Here is a 19,443-nt window from a genome sequence, read left to right on the forward strand (position 1 = left end):
GCGACAATTTTTACAGTTCCCCACAAAGTTTGGTGGTTTGGGTTTTTTTCTTTTGTTGTTTCTTTTTATTATTTGCATTTTAAAGCTTTCCTTGGACATGATATACAAGTTTGGCAGCAGACAATGACTTTCCACACTAGATTTTTTTTTTTAACTCTCTCCCCACAAGCAGGGCAGAGCAATAATCGCTTGAATGTTACACCAACTACCCTTGTGCCCAGATTCTCTTTGTAAAAGACGACCTGGCACTACATTTATTTAATAAAGAAAATAAAGTTTGTATATTATATTTTATATTATTTTAAAGCTTAGAGTGATCATCTCCAGGGGTTCTCTGTGTAAGTTGTGTGAAAAATGCCAATCACTTTTTTTGGAATTTTAAAAGTTTAATAGTAATAAAATGGTTATAAAAATAGTAATATAATTAGAGTAATAAAAATTTGAACAATTGAGATTAGGACAATATAAGACAATAAAAACAAAGAGTTACGGACAGTCTGGGTATCTCCTTCTGGGCAAAATAAGCCCAAAAAAGGACACACGTTAACAGAGGATTAACCCTTAAAAACAATAGCCTGTTGCATATCCATACACCTCATACGTGATGCATATATTCCATTCAAACAAAGGATTCTGTCTGGTCAGTGTTAACTTCTTCCTCTGAATCCTGACAGCATCTTCAGGGCTGAGCAAGGCAGGAAGAACTTGATAAGGGAGCAATAAATTCTTTTTCTCTGAAATTTTAGGTGTCCTGTGACCACTATCTTGGTGCGAGTCCTCTCTTAAAAAAAAGTATCTTACATAGCATAGTTTCTATTTTAACATTATGTTATAACCTAAAACTATACTTAATACACTACTTAAGAAAATTAATGCAACATAACTTTGTAACGTAACACATTTAATATTCCTTTTAATATTTGCAAAAAGCCAATCATAAAATACACATTTTTCACAATCCTTCCTCTTATTCTTTGTAAATCATTTGGCTTGAGCAATATTTCTTGTCTACTTGCATCTTCTGGACTATGCTGGCAAAATAAAACAGGGGATTACACAAGGAAGAAATATCAAAACAGTTGTAACATGTAAAAGAAAAAAATCTTAATTTCTTCTGTCATCTTATCTATAATACATTACCCCACCAGCTAGGTTTTAACATTTTTTTCTAATTTTTGGACAGGTACCTGGGGTTTTTTTGATTTTCTTTTCTCTGATATCTTTTGCTTTTTCTCGAATGTCTTTTCCATGGTCATCAATTTTCAACAATCTGATATAATAAACTTTCCACAAACACCCCCTTCTTTAGCCAATAAATAGTCCAAAGCCAATCTATTCTGATACACTAGTTTTTGTTTGGCTTTGCTGACTTGATATTAATTCCAATACATGAGCAGCTTTATTTGTTATCATTTCTATAACTGGTTGGAGTCTTATAATACGATTCAGCATATAATTAGGGGTTAATACAGAGTTAGATTGCTGTGCTGATTTTACTCTTTTGTTTACTAGTTGTTTTTTTACCGAATCCTGAACTGTATCTTTAAGATTAAATGTAAAACAAATCCATCTCTCTCCTTTTGGACATTCAATTCCAAATCTATTACCACTTCTTCCTAAGTTTCTTGCAATCCAATAATTTTTTCTGTTTTGCCTACAGGTACTTAATTTGGATCGGTTATAACAGTGGCTGTTGACATGGCTGTGTGTAATAAAAGAGGAACTGTGGTTTCTTTCCATGTAATACTTTCTGTAGCATTTGTGACACGATCTTGCTGGTATCCCGAAAGGGAAAAGACATCAAATGAGTGCCAGAAACAGGAATAACAGAGGACCAGTATGGCTTATACTCTCACCTCCCATGCCTGTGAGGTTGCAACCCACAGCAGGGGTATTTGATCTTCTTGGTGGCGAAATACAGAGGCCCATCTGGTCTTGCCCTCTATTTCCTTGTCACTTTCTCTTAGCTAATTTCTAGGCAAATTTGGGGTTTTTTTGGTTTTTTTTTTACAGCCCTTAACTGTGGTTTCCCACCGTCCCTCAGGTATCTCCCATTTAACAGGCACTAATAATCCCCATCCGCAGAACAAAGTTATTACTTTAACACTTCTTGCAAGAAGAGTATAAATTTTGTGAACTACAATAGTAATTATTCCTACAATTCAGGCATGTACTTATAACCCAGCTAGCATGTCCAGTATCGGGGTGAATCAAATAAAGTTTACAGTATGGTACTGTTGGAGATGGTAATTCCCCCTCTTCCCTGTACAATTCACAGGCTAAGGTCGGAATATAAGAACTCTTGGACCAAAACAGTCCTGATCCTTCTGTCTGAAGTATTCCTCCCCAAGGAGATATTTTATTCAGGCAGTGCTTGGAACCAGTGATGTAAGCTTTGCCTTATTTCTTAATTAGGTGTTATTCTTTGTGCATTTATTGAATCATTTGGGATTTCCCAAACCATTACCACTCAGTCCCTGTTTGAAAGTTAATTTGGTATCACCCGGTTTAAATGTGGTAGTCCATTCTTCAGGTTTCTTCACAAGTCCTTTGATTCTGCTGGCATGAATCCACTCTCTTTCCGTGGTTCATATTGCTGTTTCAGTAGCACCTGGAAAGGACTTCTTAATAGCACAGTGATAAAAGAAAGACAATACAGCATTAACTTTTACCATTAGCTTTCCTCAAAACTTTCTGGGTTTAGCTAAAAGCTTTCTCCACAGCAGCCTCTTCTTCTTGTATCCAGCTGTGCTAAAATCTGCAGAGGCAAATTTTTCTTTTTGTGAGCTACAATTAGTTAAACAAGAAAGGGCAGGCCGATTTTAATCTGAGATGAATCATATCTATTGCTTTTTACTTTTTGGGCACCATTTAACTGTTTTAACCTTACAGACCCATTCCTCAGAACAAAAGCTTCCTCTTTTTTTTCACCACGTTTCTTTCAATGCTGTTCTTCGCCCTTCCCCCACTGCTGCCACTTTACTGCAGGGTCCCAGCCAGGGCAGATCCTGCTCTAGTGGGAGTGGGGGAGAACTTACAGACAGGCACGGGCATGGGGACCCTGGGGGCATGCCTTGGGTCCCTTTTGCGCTCTCTCTCTCTCCATTTGCCAGGGCCGATGCTGCCATCCTGGACTTGGGACCCCACCACTCATATGGGAGCGATCAAACATCTCCCAAACTTGACAACCCCAAACTTGGCATACCCAGGTGCTTCTGACATTCTTTTTTTTTTTTTTCCCTTAGTCAACATATCCTCTTTTCCCTTCAAGGAGGGCCTGTTCTGCTAAAACTTTTCCAGACCCCAGTTCTGCATTGAATAACCCCTTAACAACCATGTGTTAAGACACTTCCCTGACCTTCATGCGGAAACTGCATTCAAACTCGTGTTCTCCTACAGCACCAAGACATCGTCATCGTCACTCCACATTCCAACATCCCAGAGTCTGCTAACCACCCCTCCCCTACTTCAACTTATCTCTTTCTTCTCTTCTTACTTTCTTTTCCCTATCTTTTTCTCTTTTCTTTTATTCAACACACCTCAGACTGTATGAGATGTACACACAACTAGTTTACTTCCAAAAGGAAGCTTACAACTTTCTTTTACTAGGATTGCAGTAGCCGTTACAGCTTGAATACATACTGGCCAGCTGTGGCTTACTGGGTCTAACATATTTGATAAATAAGCTACTAGTCTCTTCACTCCTCCCCACTCCTGAATTAAAATTTTATAAGCAACTTCATTTTCTACATTTATGTACAAATCAAAAGGGTTTTTTTTAACAAGGGTAAGCTTAAAGCTGGTACTTAGGCTAGTTTTAACTTCAACTCTTCTAATTTAACATTATTTTGTTTTGTTAATTTTCCATATAAAAATTTTATTGCTTGTGTGTACCCATCAATCTATAATCTGCAATATCCCAATAATCTGAGTAGTTTTCTGATTTCCCTCTTTGATGCTCTTAATCCTTTTTCTTTTCTCGAGAAAATTTAAAAGTTATATAGCAGCCTTTTTAACCTCAACTTCAGTTTTTCTGGATTATAAAAAATAGTTTCTATTGGCCTTCTTTAGTGCGACAATAAGGGTATTATGAGAAGACATACAAAATTCTAATGTCTCATCTTTTATTAGTCCTTTTATTATTGGCTTCAAATTTTCCTGTCCTTCTAAAGATATGGGGGGTAATGACATACATGTATGGGATTATCCTCTCTCAATTGTGACCCCTATGGGGTCAATATTTTATCCTCCCCTTTTTCCTTTCCTAGCCTAAACTTCCTTTTTAATTTTTTCATCATCTTCTTGGCTAAGTTTTAAAACTTTAGCTGTCATTTTCCCTTTTTCTGGTATAACTCCTATTCCTAGTTTTACTTGTAAGTCTTTACCTAATAAGTTGCTACTTGCCTCAGGGACTAATAATACATCCCCTATCTAAATTCTAGTTTCTCCCTCAATTACCACATCTTTAATGACAGGAACTGTGAAACTCTCATTTTGCTCCTGTTACCTTTACAGTGTCTTTGCTTACACTATAACCTTTTGGAATATTTAACAGGCAGGTTCTTTCTGCCCCTTTGTCTACCACAAGTTCTTTTTTTTTTTTCTTCTTGGGGACTTGCTTTTTTAAGTTATCACAGACTCTAGATGGTATCTGTCTTCTAAAATATAGAGCTTATGACTTCTCTATTCCTCTTCTGTGCCCATCTCTCAGAAGATTTTTTAGATCTTTTACCTGATTAGTGCGATTTCTCTTTTAAAGTCCTATGTCTGTCTAACTAACTATTAAGTCGAAGTTTCTTCTTTCTCTCTTAAAAGCTATCCCTTAAAAGCCTTTTTTTAAAATTTCGCCTACGATATGCTGCCTCATTTATTCCCTTGATTATGAAATTACGATAATTATTCATGTGTTTCCTCCCCTCCTCACCATTTTGACCCCTATCAGTAGGTGCCATTGGCACTTTCTAATATCCTGGGGGGAGGATGGGGGGTTGAGGGGAGGGATCCATGCCGAGCCTTAGTCCTCCAAAGAGCAGGCGGGGTCCGCTGCTGGAACTGCCAAAGGGGGATCTTCTGGTGGAGACCAAGCCAGAGCATGGGTAGGCCCCACATGGCTTATGGCTGCTGATCCAGCAGAGACAAAGCAGGTAGGAAACCCCAGCAGCAGTGGCGGCGCCCAGCGCAGCCGGCACGGGCAGGGCAGCCGGGGATGGGGCGGCCGAGACAGATGGGACCCCCGCCTCGGTGCGGTCGGCGCGGTGACCACGGACCACGTGGCAGGACAGACACCCCCCTCGGCATGGCCGGCGGAGCGGCCACAGGCCACGGGGCTGGGACCGGGGCAGACGAACTCACCGTCGGGGCCGGAGCTGTCACAGGGGCTGGATCGAGTGGTGTAGCCGCGAGCAGCGAGACCGGAGCCGGGGATGGGGGCTGGGGGGACTGCAGCAGCGAACGGGTGGGGGAACAAGCAGGAACGGAGGAGGCAATCTCTTGTTCCCAGCCCTTTTACTTTGACCCGTTTTTCTTTTATTGCTTTGTCTCAGGGGTTTTTGATATTTTAAAGGTGTTATTTTCTTATGATTTCCTCCCTAGCATGCGGCATATTCATTTTCTTCTGGATTAAACGGTTTTTTTACAAATAAATCCAGAGCCTAACAAATCCAAACTTCTGTTTGGATACTTTGAAATGGTTGACGAGCTAACTCACGACCTCCTAATGTTGTTTTTCTCATCACCTTTTTATTATCTTTTGGCAAATTATACATCTTTCAGTTACTTGCTTTGCTACTCCAAAAATCCCAATGCATCCATAGTTCCTTAAAAAAATGACCACACAAAGCCTGAGTACCCCAGTGGGTTTTCTGATGCATGTCTTCTAATATTTCCCTAGTAATCACTTTACTAAGTAATTGTCTTCCATCAGGAAGTTTCCATTTCCCTGATTCATCTTGTTCACCTCCTATCTTGTTTAATTCTTTTTTCTCTGCTTCCCTAAACTTTGGAATTTCCAATTTTTCCTCATTCGGAGTTAATATTAACTCTTTCAGCTCCATTTTCTGCTGCATCCTTAGCTTCCTGATCTGCCAAATGATTTCCTCTTATTTCTGGGGTATTTCCCTTTTGGTGTCCCTTAATATGTACTATAGTTATCTCTTTTAGGTAACTTTAATGTCTCTAAAACCTCTAACATAAGTTCCTCATGAACTAATCCTTTTCCTCTTGATGTAACTAATCTTCTTCCTTTACAAATTTTTTAAAGCTATGTACTACTCTAAAGGCATACTGCATACCTTGAATCAGTATATATAGTTCCTTTATTTTGTGTTAAATATTCTAGTGCTCTTTTTAAAGTATATAATTCACAAGTTTGAGCTTACTAGTTTAAGGCTAATTTCCCTTTTTCCATAGTTCGCATGTTTTCCCCATCAACTACTGCATGCCCTGTATTTTCTCCTTTTGCAAGGAGTTGTATTTCTGTTAGCTAACATAACTCCCAAAGGCTATTTTGGGATATCTTTGCTAGTATGCTTTTATTCCCCCCCCCCCCTTTTTTTTTCCCCCTGTGTCCAACTTACTGGTTTTCTGTCCCATTTTTCAAGATCTTATCTATTCATCCCTTGCCTCTGTTTCTCACTTTCACTAGCAACCTGAATACCACTTTCTTTCAACTACACACACACAAAAAAAACCCCAAACCTTTTTCTCACACTGCTTTTCAGTACAGTACACCTCCCTCTAAGGAGATATAATAAAGCTTAAAATAAACAATCTACATCACATATACTTTTATTCGTCTATATTCACTCTTATTTCTCAATCACTTTCACACCCTCAGGACCCGAAGCAGATCCCTGTTGCCATAGAATCACAGATCCCTGTGGCGCCCCGTCTCCTTGCGGTTGGCCTCTGGGTTCCAGTATCACCGGGCCTCCTGGAAGGGCCCTGACTCTGGTCGCCTCTGGTGCCCATTCACCTGTGAGGCTCTCTGCGTGTCACTCACACTCTTTAGCCACAGCTCTCTCCACACACCCAGGAGAACAATGGCCTGTTTGCAGATCACCTGTACCTTATGCCACAGCTCCCACCCACCCGGGGGACAATGGCTTGTTTGCGGGTCACATACACCTCTTTCCACAGTCCCCCCCTTCCCACCTGCCTGGGAAGTTGAGGCTGATTTTGTGTTTGACTCACTCTCACACACACAATGAGACAACAATAAGGTACCTTTTACTTTCAATTCACCTATTACAATTTTAGGTGTTACTGGCCAGACCTGGTCCTATTGGATATCCCTCAATCCAGCTGTGTTAGCCAAACCCAGATGCTCTTGGGCATACCCTGAATGCGGCAGAATTTTGCTCAACCCTGGATGTTCTTGGAATGGTAATCTCTCAACCCAGCAGGTTTTAAATGTGGATGCTCTTAGGCACTCTTATCCCTCAATCCAGCAGAATTTTTAGAGGCCCCTTCCACACTTTTTTTAAAATTTTTCCCAGTGGATTATGCCAGGAATGTCCTTGGCTTCCTCTCTCCAAGGGGTCCCACCCCTTCCCTGAGACTCAGTTCTAGTTTCCCCAAGGGGGGATTATCTCACTCTTTTTTTATTGCTCGCTTCGTCCCTTTACTGACCACTTTTCTCACAAAAAGATGGAAACGCAGCATGGGAGACACCACACTCACGTAGCAGGTCTGGGAAAAGCAGTCTGCCTCTCATCCAAACTTACCTATCCTTTGTGATTGGGTCTTTGTTCTTCGTGCACGCTTTAGTCTTAGGGGGCAATTACCATGGTTTTAGGGAATCCTTTCCCTTTTCTTTGTTTTATTGCCTCCTTTTGTCCATCGATCATAACCTGCGTCTGTCGGTCACACCAGGGGAAACAGAGTAAGGCTGCCTAATAGGGCAGGGGACGCCTTCCTCACCCTGACTCTCCTAAAACATCTGCAGCGGGGTGTTAGTAACCATCCTCTGCTACCATAATTATGAAAAATGCCAATCACTTGGTTTTAGAATTTTAAAAGTTTAATAGTAATAAAATGGTTATAAAAATAGTAATAAAATTACAGTAATAAAAATTTGGACAAATGGGATTAAGACAATACGAGACAATAAAAACAAAGAGTTAGGGACAGTCCGGGTACCTCTTTCTGGGCAAAATAAGCCCAAAAAAGGACACACGTTAACAGAGGATTAACCCTTAAATGCAATAGTCTGTTCCATATTCATACACCTCATACATGATGCATAAATTCCATTCAAACAAAGGATTTTGTCAGGTCAGTGTCAACTTCTTCCTCTGAATCCTAATGGCATCTTCCGAGCTGAGGGAGGCGGGAAGAACTTGATAATGGAGCAATAAATTCCTTTTCTCTGAAAGATTCAGGTGTCCTGTGGCTGCTATCTCAGTGCGAGTCCTCTCTTAAAAAAAAGTATCTTACATAGCATAGTTTCTATTTTAACATTATGTTATAACCTAAAACTATATTTAACACACTGCTTAAGAAAAATAATACAGCATAACTTTCTAACATAACACATATAATATTCCTTTTAATATTTGCAAAAAGCCAATCATAAAATACGCATTTTTCACAGTTGATTCCTAAAAGTCTCACTCCCCTTTCTGGGAAGGTGTATTTTATACTGAATTAAACAAAATCAAAGTTATAAACACTGGAGTAGTCTCTCTCGAGGAGCACTCTTTATAAAATATTTTTCTAAGGTTTTACTCTTTACACCTTGAGAGCACTTAGTGTTTAACAATTTACAAATCGAAAACTTAGAAATTATAAAGTTTAAAAACTGATTCCTATAGTTTTGATTTATTTGGTTAATTTGGAACGAATGCACAGTAATATATTTCAAGGGGAAAAAAGACTATAGGAGAAAAAAACATTTTCAAAAATACAATAAATAGTTGTTTTCATCTAAAAGCAAAGTGCAGTGTAGAATTTTTCAGTTGAAAACAGCTTACAGCATAAGGCTTTAAATATTTTCTCATTGGCTATAGTGAAAGTATTACTTAAGTAATGTAATAAAATGATATTATGTATTAATAAAAGCTAAAAATAGAATTTTATGCTTATGACTATAGGTTCCTTTTTAATGCCCCATAATGGGCATCTAGGAAAGGAAATAACTAGTTTTTCAGGAAAAAAAAAAGTGTTTTGTTATACTCATGATTATTTAAGTAACTTATTAAATGTTTTCAGGGTATTTTTTTTAATGTGTAAGAAGAAGAAGAAAGAAAAAAGTTTAAAAAAATAAACTGATGTTAGGCAAGATCATAAAAAACTTACTTCTTTGTACAGAATATTAAACACTAGCTAATGCTTAAGACAAATAAAATTGTATCACTTTTATATTTTTCACAAATGTATGGAATTCACATAGTTTTATTTTCTTTTTTTTTTAATAATGTTTAAATAAAGCATGAACTTTTTTCGTTAAGAATGCTATTAGTTCTGAGGAGAAGAGATGGTAATAGAAAGAGTATAAACAGTCTATATCAATAAAAGGTAGCTTACCTCAGTGATTTGTATAAAAATAAGTAGGTTTTTTTTAACTTGATTAACAAGAGAATTTAGAAGAGATGGCATTAAGGCTATTTGATAATAAGAGTTAGCTTGTCAAAGACTTTGAGTTTTAAGTTAATAAGAAATGAGATAAAATCTTTGAGCTTTATAGTGGGGTTTGACAACTGCTGTGATTGTTTTTGTAATGCTAATAAGATTAACAACAGTAAGCTAATTCTTTTAAAATATTAACAATGATAGGGCATGCTTTTTGGTTTTCACAGTAGTTTTATATAATATTACTATTATTTAAAATTATTTCTTTGCTTATGTTGAATTTTTGTGTAGTTGGCTTAAAAAGGTAGGTTAGGTCTTATATAAGCTTTTAACTAGTGTTTTAAAGGGGACTCAGTATCACAAACAAAAGTAAAGTAGTAATAAACATGGTTTAAAGGAACTGTTTTCAATGGAACTATAGTGTTTCTTAAAGCACTCTGCGAATGCAATATATAGTTTATTTTTAAAATTTTTAGTATGTTGTTAGAAGATAATAACTGAAACTATTCATGATTAGTATTGCTTTTAATAAGTTGTTTATCTTAAGTTATTGTATTTTTAAAAGGAATATAAGAGAACTTTAAAGGCAAAAGCTCAAGATGTTAGTGGGGGCTTTGAATTTGGAAAGAAAAACTGAAAACAGCTCCTGAAATCCTTATTTGTCAGTTTTTTAAGTGTCTTTTAAAACTTTTAGGTCACTCTGATGACAGTTTTGTTTTAAATGTCCTTTTTCTTTGCCATAAAGACAGATCGGGCTTTGGTGGTTGGATTTCCTTTTACTCTCTTTAAAGACTTTTTCCTTTTTTTTTTTGCACTGACTGGTGTCTCACTTCTTTATGGGAGTGGGTTCTTACAAGTTGGTTTTCCCCCATAACAGCAGCTGCCATTATTTTAGTTACTGTCCTTACTCCCTTCTCATCTTTTTGCATATGTATACTTTTTGCACTTATTTTAATAGATCATTTAGCTTCTTGTTTTGTTAACTTGGCTTAGTATGAATGATGGAAGTTATCTTCAATAAGGCTTGTCTAGTCACTGTATTATGATTTGTATTTGATTTTTTTTTTTTTTTTTTAATTTCTCTAGCTCCTTGGCTGGGGCCTTCCCATTCTTCTGCTGTTCAGCAAATGTCTCGCGGGCACTCTGAGCCCATGGGATTGTTTCTTCAAACCCCCTAATAACCACTGTTCCACAGTTTTCCATGTTTTGCTTTCCCTTGGGGGTCCTCTTATGGCTTGGCCTGTGTCTCATTCTCTAATTTCTGAGGACTAACTGCTGTTTGTTGCACACTATTTTAATTATCTTTGCTTGTTGTGACTCAGTCACTGTCTCTCCCAAAGCAGTTTTTATCTTTGGATTGTTTACTTTTTACAGTTTTATAGAAATTAGGACATTTCAATGCCTGATTTCTGATTCTTAATTTACTCTTTTACACTCTCGGAATCAGGCCGTCTGTTGTGTGGATGTTTAGTACTATTTCTTATGATAGATTTTACACTCACACTATATTCAAAAGTTCACATTTGAGTCTACAACTTAAACAGAAAATTACAACCCAAAATCTTTACATTCATCAATTTCACAAGACGTAAAACATATATACTATCTTCATTTTCTATTCACACATTCACACAACACTAAGGTACCTCTGTTATTTAATATGGTGTTAATATATTTTTAATAGGTCCTATCTATTAAAATGCTTTAAATTTCTTCAGAAACCCCTCTTTTATAATGCTTCTTTAAGTGGAATAACTTCTACTAAACTCCTGATTTGAGTCTCCTTGGATAAGGATCAGAACCTCTTCATGTCCCACCTTTTGCAGCTTGCTGTTCTAACTACTGTTTCACACACAAACATCCTTAATTACTCCGGTGACTCACCCAGCCCTATACTTAAGCACGGACTTACAGTATCAGGTTTAAGCTCCAATGTACATCAAGTCTGGGCCCGGTGCAGTACTGACTAGAGCTGTTGTTCCTACACGCGGAATCGAGTTATAGTAATTTCTTACAATTTTTCTGGGATTCACTTGGTCCCCCTCCCTTTTGCTTTGTCCCTTTGCTGGCTGGCCCCCTCGTGGGGAGATGGAATTGCAGGTAGATGGGCTTCGCACTCTCTTCGCAGATCTGGATGGTCCAGTCCATGTCTCACACACACACCATTCATTCTCCCGGTTTTGCATTCCCTCCCCCACCACCCCCCCACATCCCGCACTATACTTACCTGTATAGGTCTTCCTGCACAGTTTAGGGGCTGACAATTGCCACAGTTTCTTGGGGAACCTTTTTTTCCCCTTTTCTTTTTATCCCTTTTATCTACTGAGTGTCAGACCTGCTATCACCAATAACATCAGGAGGAGCACAGTTGAGCTGCTGAACTAAGCAGGGCACCACTCACTTGGGATCTCCTGGAGATATGGAAATGAGGTGCTATCTCAGTGGAACCTCCAAATTGTGAGAAGCACGGTTTACTATTTAAAATTTTTATAAAAGTTTATTAAAGGATAAAAGGGATAAAATCTAGCACTGGGGTGCTTGACTATTTGCCAAAAGTACGCCGTTAACTTAAACTATGTTCTCTATATATTGTTATATTACAGGAGGTACATGTATATTCATAAGAGTTTAAACATATTCAAACATTCTTTTGAGTTTAGATGTTCTTTTGCTTGGTTTTTGTCGGTGCTTTTGCTTCTTTTCTGCCTCTGTCAGGGTCGGGATTGAAAGTGCTCAAGATGGTATTTCGTGTTCAGACTCAGATGTTTATTATTTCTTATCTATATCACAGTCTTACAAGCTGTGAGTTCTACAGTATTTTACTAACAAGCTACAAAAATGGTCCCATATCTATTTCTACAAGGTCTTTTAAAGAAAAACTATCCAATTAAGAAGTGAAACCTATATTTTTTTTACTTTTAACCTAATAACTAATCACTCGTGTCACACAATGTGGACTTTTCTGTCCAATTACAAAATACCACCCAAACCCATGAAGAAGAACAACCAGCCACCACCCTAAAACATCCATCTTAGCTTTATATATATTACTATATTCAAAAACCTTGTGAGAAATGGCTGATTACTTAAAGAATTTAAAAGGTTTATTAAACCTTAACAAAAATACAACAAAAGGACTAAATAAGGAAAAGCGGGCCTGAAAGCTGCCCTCGTGACTCCCTACCACGTGACTGGCTCATCTTCAAGATGGATGCTGCGCCTTTTATACTCCTGGGGGGGGGGGGGGGGGTTTGCATCAGCCAACCCTGGCCCGTCCCATATTCTGTCAGTCAACTCTTCTTTGATGTTTATTGGTGGAGACTGCTTTCTTGTAACTTGATTGGCAGGTCAGGTGTTGTCATGCTGTGCGGCCTCCCCCCTCACCCAGCAACAAGCTTTTCCATTCCCAACTGCCCCATGTAAGGGGCACACGTGCGCAACTTCTTTCTACCTGTCCTAGACAACCCAGGCTGTCTGATGGCAACAATACAGGGGGCGGGCGGGGGGGCGAGGGGTTGTGTGGAAGGCAACTATGGGGAGAAGAGAGGACATTTAAATTACAATAACATAACTATACATCAATAAAGCTTCTGTTAATATTCACACAATATTCATCCCTTAATTGCAAGAGCAAATCATCTCATTACCCATCTGTAAGAACCTTAAACTATAAGTTTTCCACCATGTGATATTATACACTTCTATTCAAACTACACACCCATAATCCCAGTTATATCATTCATTTTTGGAAGCCTTTTCCATGGCCTCAGGTCAAATGTAGTGTTCTCTTGAGGGTCTGTGCCTTTCAGCACAGAAAGTCTAAAATTCTCAGGGTTCCAACAGGTTTTAACTTTTGACTTGTCTTCATGCTATCTTATAGATTAAACTAATATATTTTATTTCTTCTTGTGGTTCCATCCTGTTGTATTTTCACTCCCTGATAACGTGAGTCAATAAATTATTCTTTTTTTTTTTTTTTTTTTTTTTTTTGTGCTCTGGTTTCTGTTTCTGTTGTCTTTCAGATAAGATAGTCCCCGAATGTGGGAAATCACCTAATTATTTTACACTATTTTCTGAGTTAGTTACACGAAAAAGCATTTCAACATTTTACAGCCTCTATTATGCTATGGTCTAAAATAGTAAATATTACACTACTATTTGTAAAAGCTATATGGTACATACACAAACTGACAGATTATACTAAATCAAAAGCAGTAATTACAAATTGTACTATATCAGGATTTTTGTGATCAATAATGAAATAAACAGGGCCAGGAGACTTCTTCTCCTATTTAATGCCTTTATTAAAAGTGATCAGCTCAGGATTGGGCAGCTCAGCGGGGCTGCAGTCTCCCATCATCTCTCCCAGGACGACTTAGAGGAGGAGGATATGCGCAGCTTTGTCTACTAGGGGCAGAGGTGGGGAATCAGGTCCTCGTGGGAGCCTTTAGGGCGTGGTGATCCCGTCCGTTGTTACTTTTCCCAGCCCCTTCCCGTCCGGTCCCGGCGTCGGGACGACTCCCATGGTCAGGGCGAGAGGGACTCCGAAGGTGTTCCGCATCTCTGCAGGCTCAGCACTCGGCTCCTCACGTCCAGACATCACTCCAGTCTCTCAACTCTTAGGTGGCTCGTTGTTTTTGGGGTTTTCTCCGTGCATTTAGAATAGGGGTCCCACACAGCATGCTGGTCCTTGGAGTATTTTGCATATCCCTCCCCTCCAAAGTCTCTTCTGCTCACTGTTCGGGGAGGTCTCCACCCTTCACTGTCTCAGAGAAGGGCCATTACCTCGCCCCAGCCAGGGCTTTTACCGATACAAAACCAACTATTAACAACAACGACCCTTAATTACCATAACACAGGCAGCACCCCAGCAGTAGTGGTAACCTTTTTCTCACAGAAAAAAAATCAACAGAATTTTTGTTCCTAACAAATAATAACTTGCAAAACAAAAGTTAATAAATAAATGTGAAAGCCAATATTTATAATAATAGGTATAAAAAGTTGTGATTCAGGTTATATAAGTATAGAAAATAGTGATTCAGGTTATACTGATATCAGGTTATATTGATATCTTATAACTCGAGCAATATAAGCACCCTGTAACTTTGACCTAAGTTATATAGGCATCAAAAGAGAAACTTAAATTGCAGGAGTGACCACCTCCGCCCCCCCAAGATGTGGTGGTTTGCAGCCGAGCGCATGGCTCTAGAGACGAAGGGGGAAATGGCGCTAGCCCCCCTTCACCCCTTGCCATCCGGCAGAGGCAACTCCGTCAGCGAATGCCGTTGGCACACTCAGATGGCTGGCACTTAGTTAAGGGCTAGAACTCGTGGAGGGACTTTGCCCTGCTCTCATTAGGGCAGTTGGCTGGCAGGCTGGGGCGACTCAGACTGGAGCAGAGCCGCTCCGCTCCACTCGGCCCAGAGCTTGGAGTGCAGACCGGCACTCCCAGAATTTGCCCCTAGGCAGTCCAAGACCAAGAAACACATGTTCTCAAAAAAAAAAAAAAAAATCCAAAAAACCCAAAGGAATGCCTCCGCGTTGAGCAAATGCCACGGGGGAAAAAAACCGCTCTGCTTGGGCAACCCTGCTTTAAAAAAGGGACCCCCCCTGCCTGCCCCGCTATTCTCTTTCTGGCCACAGGGTCTTAAAGAGACAGTAACAATTTTTGGGCACAGATAGCTATGGAATATAATAGCATTTTGGGTTATCCAGGACAACAAGCAGCAAGTTTTATAACAAAACCTGGTAGCCATATTTATTCTGATAGTGAAGAGAGGGTGCATTGGTATAAATGTCACTATTTGGGTCTGTTCATCAGTCCGCATATGTACTTGTGTATTGGCAATTAACAGTAGAAAAACTGAAAAAGTCTCCTTGCTATTTCTAATGTAAAATGCATCAAAAACTTTATTTGAAAATAAGCCAGGTTGTTTTTCTTTTCTGATCATTTCCATGAGACCATTCTGAAGAAGGTGCAGGAAAACTGTTTCTGCTGAATAGGAAATAATTTTAAAAGCTTTTAAAAAGTCATTGTCACATCATGTAAATCAGAACTTCATGAAGAAGCTGAATTTTTTTCACAACTTGTTTATTGGTTTGCTCTTTTTGTTCCCTGCTTATAATTGAACCCCTCCAGAGTGTGTTTTTCCTCAACACCTGAGATTAATTAGGATGCATTCAATTCACTTTGGCATTCCGTTATCTTTCAGTGTTCTGGGGTTAGGAGGGTTTTTTTTGTTTTTAAGGTGTAGAGGGGCAAGCTTCTAAAATTTTAATTAATTTTATATAATTTTAATTGATGCAGTATATGGATTTTAAAAAACAGAGCTGAGGCTTTTTTTTCTTGATGCTTTTCTCTCCTGTTACATAAAAGGGTATGAAAATAGCGTGTTATGCCACTTGCTGTCAGGTTATCAAAATGAAAACATGGTATTTTAGAATGATATGAAGAAATACTATCTTGGAGAGATGTGAGAATTCTCTCTATGTAATTTAACTTTGCTCCCTGGACCTGACATCAGAAGCAGTAGTGGTGAGTTGTGTTAATAGTAGCTTTTTATCTGATAATAGAGTTTATAATTAGGAAATGATCATTGGGATATTTGCAGTCTTGAGATTGTGATGATCTTCCTCTACTAATCCTCTTGGAGTCAATGTCAGGGCATTCTTTCAATAACATAGTTTCTATAAAATTTTCTGCATTTGCACTGAACTATGAAAAGCTTGTTTAAATTGATCCTAAAGGAGGACTTCAATGAAAATATTGCATGTGTTGTACACACTAGATATTATCATGAAGGCCTTTAATTTACTACTTTTACTACTGCAGTGATGGAAGTTTTTGTGGGCCTTGACAGATGAAAAGATGATGATGCCCTTATCTAAATTAACAGCAGAGTACCAAAATGACACAGAAAAAAATTGCAAAAACCTTTAGAAGATAATGAAGGTTTTTCCTGACCCAGGCGGTGTGACTGATTAATTTACCGTACAGAGTTTGAACTTCCAAAAGGAAGGAGCTGAAGAGATGATGCAACATAAAATTAAGATATAGTCAAAGTTATTCTGTACTTCAAAATAGAAGACCTAAATTTCTGCTCTTGGATATGTTTCTGTCGTGAAAAATGGTTCTGGTATTCTTCAGAATTTAATTATTAGACACTATAAAAATAAACACAAAAGCCAGGGAGGGGTGGTGTTATGTGGTGGTGGTGTGTGGTTTTGTGTGACTTGTGGGATGGTCTGCTGTGGACTTTGCTTTGTTGTTTTCACAAACTATACTATTTATATTTAACCTTGAGAATGTTTTGAACCAGGCTTTCGAACAGTGGAAAAAAGTGATTAAAAAGAATTTGTATCCTAACAAATTATCATTTTGCGTGCTTAACTGGATTTTATTTTACTTTAACTTTCACTTTGAATGATTACTGCCTTTGTAAAGATATAAATATGCTTAAAATTGAGTCTTATTGTACATCAGCTCCATAAAAGCTTCTTGGTTGAATTCCTTTCGTTGTTGGGGGCTATAGCAACAAATCTGTATCATTAAACCAATGTGAAATTATTGTTGTTTTCAAGCAATTTTCTTTGTTCACAGGTGTCAGCTGTGATGCATGTTTAAAAGGAAATTTTCGAGGTCGCAGATACAAGTGTTTAATTTGCTACGATTACGATTTGTGCGCAACTTGTTATGAGAGTGGTGCAACAACAACAAGGCATACAACTGACCATCCAATGCAGTGCATACTAACAAGAGTAGATTTTGGTAAGTAATAATTTATTTATATTAAAGCTGTTTGCAGTAGTTAAAAACTTGTATTTTATTTCACTACTTGGGAACTTTTTCCTCTCCAAATAGCATGCTGAAAATCATAGCAAATTCCTGTCTCCTGATAAAATGCTTGTTCTGTCTTTGGTTCTAGCATATGAAAGATGTTTTATTCTTTTGGGTTAAGTGTTTTGGCACACAGCACATTATCAGGCTATTAGATAGCTATCTGATAAAAAGGATTGCTCCTAAATTAACTTTCAATTCAAAAGGTGCAACAAAACTACATGCACCCACCCCTCCTTCCCTTAATATGTTCTACCAGAAAGTACCATAGTGAAAAAAAGAAATAATAGTGAGAGTTTAGGGAAAATGTTGTTTTGTAATTTCATCAGGGGTTTTTAATGCAGCAAGAGTGGTAGGCTGTGCTGAATGTGGAAGACTAGTGGCAAGGGCTAAGAAGTAATCCTCTAAATTACTGGTTTTCTTCCCTGAGTAATTTCTATCACATCATATTTATAACATGAATGTTACAATTCAGGATATACTTTCATAACAAATCTTTGCATTTAAAACATTGGATGCTTATTTCTTCATATACCTGTTTTAAGCCTAGAAGGCTGTCTTGGTTCAGGGCAAATTTGGGAGAGAACCCTCAAAGGGGTTTTTCTAGAAAAGCAGATTTACTTGGCCTTTCTTCTAACTGGTTCAGGAAAAAACACTTCTTTGGAGAAAAGTGGAAAAACCACGTTTTATCAAACAATAAAACTTAAACTATATTAAACAATAAAACCTTTTGCTGCTCTAGAAGAGATGATAAATTCAGAAAAGTTTCTTTTTTGGATTGCAGCTTGGCTTATTCAGTCTCTTATCAGTCCTTCTGGCGTTGGAAATGTTGCAGCCCAGGCTCGGCCTGGTGGGTTACAGGTGCGAGCTGCCGGTGCTCTTCTGGGTGTTCAGTTTAGAGCACGTTTAAACAGGTCTAAAGAAAAGGAAACAAAAACCATAGTCTAGGGAACTTCTTTGCCTTAGCTAGCTAAAACTAACTAAAATAAAGGAGAGTTCTGTCTTGCTGTCTGTTTGCTGTCTGTTTAAACATCTACCCCAGCACTGGTAGACAGGGTGTTAGGAGGAGTTGTGTTTTAGTGCTTATTGCTTTTGAGGTGGTTTGGACTTTTTTATAGGCTTTTAAAATTTTCTTTTCTGTTGGAGTATAGTTGGATTTAGACTTTCTATAGCTTTGACTTTAAAATTTTAGTGGTCGGCCTTGAGTCTTACTAGGTACTTTTTGCTAAAGGCTTTAGGACAAACTATGGGCTCTTGGTTGAAGAGTAGAGCACGTTTTTTGCATCTGGTCTTGTCTTGACTGGGCTAAGGGTTATTGTATGAGCAATCTACTGCTTGATTTGGGCAAAGGTTTGTTGTTGTTTAGGGCTTCAGTGGAAAGTGTTTTTCTTGTGGGTGATTAGGTAGAGAGGGCTCACAATCTGGTTGTACTCAGGAATGTGTATTCTCTAAAAACTTATGGTGCTTAGGAAAGGTTGTGTTTCTTTTTTGTTGGATGGTGGAGACATTGCTGTGATCTTGTTGATGACGTTGGTGGGAATCTGACGCTGTCTATCTTGCTACTTTACTCTTAGAAACTGGATTTTTTGAGCAGGTCTCTTGACTTTGTTTTTCTTGATGGTGAAGCTGGTTTTTAGGAGAATTTGGATGATTTTTTTCTTTTTTTAAACACTTTTGCTGCTGTCTTTACACAATGATGTGATTAATATATTGTAGATGTTCTGGAGCTTCATTCTTTTTTAGTGTAGTCTGGATCATTTTATGGTAGATGGTGGGGTTGTGTTTCGACTCTTGAGGTAGTTGGTTTAAGGTGTATTGTATGCTTCTTTAGGTGAAGGCAAACTGAGGTTTGCATTCTGCTGCCAGAGGAATGGAGAAAAATGTATTTGTAATATCGATAGTGGTGTATTACTTTGTTGTTTTGGACTCTAGCTTGTATTGGAGTTTTAGCATGTCTGGCACAGCAGCATTTAGTGGTGGAGTCACTTCATTTAATGCACGGTAGTCTACAGTTAATCTCTATTCTCTTTTAGATT

The 19,443-nt window shown here is 38.3% G+C and overlaps 1 protein-coding gene and 1 long non-coding RNA gene across 5 annotated transcripts in view; both read left to right on the top strand.

Annotated features, from left to right (window-relative positions):
* LOC141726926 (uncharacterized) overlaps positions 1–19,443 on the top strand; it is a 425,545-nt gene that overhangs the window by 104,700 nt on the left and 301,402 nt on the right. The window lies entirely within an intron of this gene.
* Positions 1–19,443, top strand: part of LOC141726829 (E3 ubiquitin-protein ligase KCMF1-like) — a 146,526-nt gene that overhangs the window by 85,799 nt on the left and 41,284 nt on the right. For all 4 annotated transcript variants that reach the window (XM_074531930.1, XM_074531927.1, XM_074531929.1 and 1 more), the window contains one exon: positions 17,171–17,338. In XM_074531930.1, coding sequence (XP_074388031.1) covers positions 17,308–17,338 — 31 coding nt within the window. In that variant the 5' untranslated portion in view covers positions 17,171–17,307. The remainder of the gene's footprint in view (positions 1–17,170; positions 17,339–19,443) is intronic.

This window comes from Zonotrichia albicollis, chromosome W, assembly GCF_047830755.1.
Source record: "Zonotrichia albicollis isolate bZonAlb1 chromosome W, bZonAlb1.hap1, whole genome shotgun sequence".
Classification (NCBI taxonomy): Eukaryota; Metazoa; Chordata; class Aves; order Passeriformes; family Passerellidae; genus Zonotrichia; species Zonotrichia albicollis.